The sequence below is a fragment of the Crocuta crocuta genome, unplaced genomic scaffold (assembly GCF_008692635.1).
Source record: "Crocuta crocuta isolate KB4526 unplaced genomic scaffold, BGI_CrCroc_1.0 scaffold7, whole genome shotgun sequence".
Taxonomy (NCBI): Eukaryota; Metazoa; Chordata; class Mammalia; order Carnivora; family Hyaenidae; genus Crocuta; species Crocuta crocuta.
Window position 1 is genome coordinate 11,374,005 of NW_027531904.1, and position 6,120 is coordinate 11,380,124.

Sequence of the window (6,120 nt, forward strand, 5' to 3'; positions counted from 1 at the left end):
CCCGGCCGTGCGGCCTGCGTGCTGGGCATCGCCCACTCTTGCCTCCCCAGTAGGGCACTGATTAGAAAAGCGCCCGGGGCGGCGTGTAGGAGGAGGCATTTACATCAGATCTTAGAGATTTTGGGGAGCCGTTGAGGGGAGTAGCTCAGGAAAGCAGGGTTTTAGGGAGATTCGCTCTAGCAGCCTGTGTGTGGGGTGGAGAGAGCGCAGCTATTTAAGGAGGTCCCGTTTGTCCTCAGTCCTCAGCAGCCCTGCAGGCAGGTGACAGAATGCGTCCCGTCAGAGAGGAGGGTGGCCTGCCAGGTCGCCGCGTAGCTACTGCAGAGTCCTGTCCCCCTGCCCAGGGCGGGGACCCACGGGACTGACCAGAGGAGGGGGGGAGGAGGCCGCCGGAAGTGACTGCCCCAGGGGACTTTGGTCCAGGCCCCCTGGCAGCTGTGGGAAGAATGGGGAGCCAGGACCGTCTCCACCGCACTGGAAGCCAGACCCATGGGTGAAGCTGGCCAGCCTCCTGCGCCTCCAGGGCTGTAGTCAAGTGGGGACAGGGGTACCTCCCTCACCGGGTCTCGCCAGGACTGAGATGCTGTCAGTTGCTTAGCACAGGGCAGAGTGACCAACTACCATGCGGTGGTCATTTTCGTTAATGCCACAGAGAACCAGTAAGACTGGGGAGAGCTTGGGTCCTGTGGACACAGGGCAGGGACCTCCTCCCGTCTAATGTGCCCCCCCCCCCGGTGGAACGTCTGTTCTGGGGTCCCCGTGGGTACATCGCAGGGGCCTCCCGATTCTGCCCCCGCTCCGGGGGTCGGGGCCCGGGGCTGCTGAGCTGTATCCTGGTCTTCAGAGCTGCCCAGACACCCTAGACCTCCACCCACTGAACACTAGCTTCTTTGAGACCAGAAGGGCGTATCTTGGGCGCACTTCTAGGAAAGCGTAGCCTGATTTCTTCTGTGACAAATAAAGGGATTTGTGGGGTTGCTGGCACTGGGGCCCTGTAACGTGCCCACCAAAACGTTGAGCTGCACACGTGAGCTGTGTGTGCACGTACACGTGTGCATGGCGGGCACGCCCAGGCAGACCTGAGGAGGACGAGTCTGACCCCTGCGGACACACACACACCCTCGTTGTTTGTTACCTTTGGCATGAGCTTTGGGTCAGGTCGTTTCAAGGGCTGGACTGTAACTCTGGTTCTTGATAGAGAGGTGAGGGTAAACACCCTGGTGGCATTTCTCTGGTAGAGGCTGCAAAGTGACAGTTCTGTCACCTAGGGATGATATTCAAAGTATTTAACACCCGGAACAGAGCTCCTGACCCCGCAGAGGGCCTTGGCCGGGAGCCAGCGGCCATCTGGCTGCAAGTGCCCGCACGTAACCCTCTGCCCAGCGCTGGTGTCCCCACGTGCCTTTTAAGAGACTGGAGCCCGCAATTTCCCCTTGAAAGCGCTGGGCGGCGCTAGTTTTAGCCACTGGGTCTCCACCGGGGTCGGCTTTAGGAGGCCTTGAAAGAGTCGTTTGCTTTGTAACACTCTGCCCCTTTATGTCATATTTTAATGGCAAAACAATATAAGTTAATTACAAAAATAATTAGTGCAGAACAAAAGAAGAAAATAAAAATTGTGGCAGAGTTAACTTCCTATAAATATTTTTCTTTTTTTTTAAACTAATTTTATCTATTTTGAGAGAGAGAGAAAGAGCTTGAGCATGAGCAGGGGAGGAGCAGAGGAGAGGAGAGAGAGAATCCCAAGCAGGTGCCACACTAGTAGTGCAGAGAAAACACGGGTCTCAAACTCAGAACCGCAGGATCATGACCTGAGCTGAAGCCAAGAGTCTGATGCTCGATCCACTGAGTCACCCAGGAGCCTCTATTTTTCTTTCTTGACTAAAACGTATTTTCTTCAGCCATTAGGCAAAGAGATAAAACAAGCTTTTAAGAAATAGCGGGAGTGGGGCGCCTGGGTGGCTTAGTCGGTTAAGCGTCCGACTTTCACTTAGGTCATGATCTCGCGGTTCGTGGGTTCGAGCCCCGCATCGGGCTCTGTGCTGACTGCCAGCTCAGAGCCTGGAGCCTGTTTCAGTCTGTGACTCCCTCTCTGTGACCCTCCCCTGTTCACGCTGTCTCTCTCTCTCTCCTAGAAATAAATAAAACATAAAAATAAAAAATTTAAAAAAAAAAAAAAGAAATAGCGGGAGTATGCTTTAGAGCGGCTCCTGCTAATTTTCAGTTACAACCTGGCTGCGTGTGATGAGTGTGCCTCCTCGCGTCCTCGGCACCTGCGTGCCAGCCCGTCGGGCTCTCCCACAGCCAGAGAGAGCAGGTCCGATGATATCGTCCCCATTGTACAGAGGGAGAAACGGAGTCTGGTGCTGGAGTCCCTCCCCCCGGCTAACAGGTGCGGGGGGCGGAGCTGAGCTCCCGGCTGGGCGGTCCGGCTCTGAGCACCGATCCTGCGGCCGGTTCCCTGCCTGTCTCTCTCCTTGGCCCTCATCGCAGTTTTGAATTTAACAGACTGCTCCTGGGTAACTTGCCCTGAATCTGTCTTGCGGAGTTTGCCCAGGGTCAAGAGCAGGGATTCTTAGCAGGACTGCACCTCCCAGGGACACGGGTCCCTCCCCAGGGACACTTGTTGTGAGTGCTTGGGGCTTTCTCCCCATCACACGCCAACAGCCGTCCGCGGGGGCGCCACCTGCACTGCGCACCCTCACCCCCCGCCGCTCTAGCCGCCCTGCTGTGACTGCCTACGGTCTTTAGTGGCCTCGGCCATGGCCGCCCAAGCCTGGGAGCCGCCTCAGACCCTGGGATGTAGCCGTCTTCTTGCCCACCTGTCTGTCCCGGGCCCTCCTTCCGTTCCCGACCTGGATTGTCCGTGCCGGTGAGCAAGTCCTGGTGCAGCAGATGGTGACCGCCCAGGACGCAGCCACTGTGCGGCCGGCTTGGGGCCTGAACCTTTCTCTGCCCAAAGCCACAGTCTTGACTGTGCACGATCTTTTCGCTCGGTCATCTCATTTCACAAGACGCACGCGTGGCCGAGCTTACTGTCTTGTGTTGCCTGCACCTGTGGCATCTCGCACTCTCGGGGTCCGTCGCGCGGCGTCCACAGCCAGGACCCTGCGTGTGTCCGCCTCGCACGCTGCCCTCTCCGGTGAGGCTTGTCTTCATCTCCATCTGCTGTGCGGCGTCCCCTCCCCTGGCCGGGGCCTCTCAGCACAGGGCCGGGGCGAGGACCGTGAGTGTCCTCTGCCCGTGTCTCTGATTTGAGGGGAAGGACGGTGTCCTGTGCATTTTCCTGGACTTTGGAGCACCCTACTCTCCCTCACAATGAGGGTCAGCGTCTACACCCCAACTACCACGCACGGGGCGAGAGGGCAAACACGGTGGGGGACCAGCTCCCGTTCTCCCGTCTTTGTTACAGATCGACTTCTTTGGTCATTGAAAGACAGCATAACTGTGAGGCCAAAGGCAACCTGCCTTTACAGTTGGGGACACAATACGGGGCCGTGGGGCAGGCCGGTGGGGGGTGGGGGCCCTCTCCCGGGGGGGGTCCCCGCTCCACCCCCTTCTGCTACGTGGGAATTTAGGCCTGACGGGGATGGATGATACGGCTTTTCAAGAAAAGCTGAAAACTGAAAATTTTGTACAATATCATAATTTTTAAACAAAGGCGACTGGTGAAATATTTCCAAAATCCGTGCAAGCGACAGTGAACTGACAGGATCAATAAGCCCACAGAAAACAAGTCTGCAGGCGGCGGCTGTGAAGCTGGAGCCACAAAGGCGCTTTTAGGACGTCAGAGAAGGAGCCTCCCTCCTCAAACCGTGCTAGGTTACGTCAGAGTCCCCGGAAGGCTCGGGAAGATGCAGAAAATACAGACAGAGGGGCGCCAGGGCCCGGGCCTGGGGTCTGTCTCTGGCTGGTCCCGGGCCTCTGCACTCTTGAGCCTGTCCGAGCCGTCCGTCCCGCTGCGGCTCCGCCAAGGGCAACCCCCCCCCGCTGCAAAATCGTCTAACTTCCCTGATGAGCGCGGTCCCCTGAGGCTCTGGGTGAAAACCCAGCTTCCTGGTCCCATTTCCTGGAGATGCTGATTCAGTGGGGATGGGGCCTGGGAATTCGTGTCTAGCAAATTCTTACCCGAGAAGTCTGGAAAATCCTCGCACGAGTGTCCTCCAGGACCCAGGGAGGGAAGATTTGCCCAGAACCGCCCTGGCTCACCCGGCGCGTCCGCCTCTCGCCTGAGAACGCGCCCTGGGCTGCCCCGAGGGCTGGCACGCGCTGGTGGGCAGTGCGACCTGTCCTCCGCAGGGGTGCGCCGCTGCTGTGCGCGGGGCGCTCTGCACGTGGTCTGGTGGGATCGGGCGAGAGGTTTCTGCAGCTTGGCCGGACTTCGCGGCAGCCACAGAGGGAGCCCTGGTGCGCCCTCTGCAGGGTGCCTGGGCACGCCTATTGCCCGAGGGGCCACCGGCCGGAGCAGCTGGGATTCCGGGGAGCTGCGTAGCCCCGACGGTCACGGCAGGACGCAGGGCTGGGAGAAACGTCACATGGGCCAGTTCCTGACTGTTCCCCAGAGCCTGGAAACTGCAGAGCGTGGAGAGGACAGGAGCGGCAGCCCCGCATCCCTGCCCCCACCCCCGCGGCGCTGCTCTGCTGTGTCTGCGTCCACATGAGATTTCTTTTGAAGACTAGGTCTGGTAGCTAAAGACTGAAGAAGTTGATGGAGTGCAGCTCCTTCCTGTCAGCGGCCGGGAGACAGGACTGACTGCCGGGAACGTACAGCCATTTTCCTGAAGAGCCCGGAGCCTTCTGGAAAACCTGGAGCCTGGTCTCTGCTCAATTGCTCTCGCTGTGTGGCTTCAGGCCAGCCGTGCACATCTCTGAACTTCCCTTTACCTTCTTTACAAGTGGTCTGCAGACTTTCCTGCAGCCCCAGGGACACGGGGAGACTGGAAAGGATGCATGAACTTGGATGGGAAGATCTAAATCTTCAAGTTTGCTACCTCAGTTTGCCTTTCCTTCAAGTACGCGCATTGGCACCAAAGCACAGTGGTGTTAGCAGCACCTGTGAGTTTGTTACCAGGGCAAAAAACCAAAATGTCGTTCTCTCATCACGGTCGCAGGTATCGAGATAAGGTTGGTTCTCGTCACTTCAAAATTACCGTAAAGTTGCCCTTAGATCTTGCTTAATGCGTTCACGAAGAGCATGTAATTCTATATCCCACTTCTAACATTATTTTGATAACTGTTTCAGTATAATCGGTTTTCTTGGCACTCATTTGCACCTTATGCATTCGAAAGTGTTATTCTGAGGAGGGGTCCGTGGCCGAAAAGGCTGGGGATCTGGCGTTGGCTGGAAATCTGAGAGGACAGGTTCTGCTAAGGTCTGCAGGTATCTTCCAGGGCTGGGACCTTCTCTTCAAATGAACTGGAGCTGCTCTGCTGAAGGGGAGCCACCCATCTGGGTGGTCTCCCCGGCGCAGGAGGCGGGGAGGGACGTGCAGAACCCTCAGGCGCCTGAGGGCCCGTTTTGAAGTCCACCAGGCTATCCAGTCCCCCGGCCGTGACTGCGGGCCGGCGGGTCAGCGGGCCAGGCACTGCTGCGTGCGGTGGCCAGGTCACTGGCCCTCCCGCCAGCCCTGAGGGAGCAGGTGGTTCTGCAGGGTCACTCACTCCCCGAGAGACTAAGTCTTAAGTGCTCAGAGTCCTAGGACCCCCTGGCCCAGAAGGTCTCCAACAAAGACCATAGGGGTTCTCGCCTGCCTGGAGTTTGCGTTGGGAGAAAATAGGCAGAGAGAAAAGAATGATTGAAAGGGTCCGCAGGTGGCATGTCCCCTGTGCTGTGGGGAACAGACAAAGCAAAGCAGGGACACCGGCGGCCAGTGAGTTTTACACTAAAGCGGTCGGGGAAGCGGCGTGAGACCTCCGAGCGGGGCCTGAAGGAGACCCCGCGCCGCGTGTTGCACCCCAGGGGGCGGACGCAGGTGTGGCCGGGGTGAGGCTGAGGGGTGACCTTGCCGGGGCCTCAGGGGCCCTTTGCAGAGCGCTGCCTCTTCCAGGGCCGCGGCCACTGCGGGGTGCGGGGCAGCACGCGGAGGAGGGCGGGGCAGCGCCCTGGGCCCCGGCCGCGCCCGG

General features: G+C 58.7%; 2 protein-coding genes across 2 annotated transcripts in view; both read left to right on the forward strand.

The window, feature by feature from the left end:
- The window catches only part of IDH3A (isocitrate dehydrogenase (NAD(+)) 3 catalytic subunit alpha), a 207,535-nt gene that overhangs the window by 58,368 nt on the left and 143,047 nt on the right, over nucleotides 1-6,120 (forward strand). The window lies entirely within an intron of this gene.
- ADAMTS7 (ADAM metallopeptidase with thrombospondin type 1 motif 7) overlaps nucleotides 5,814-6,120 on the forward strand; it is a 27,056-nt gene continuing 26,749 nt past the window's right edge. The window contains 1 exon segment of the mRNA XM_077774250.1: nucleotides 5,814-5,969. Coding sequence (XP_077630376.1) covers nucleotides 5,814-5,969 — 156 coding nt within the window.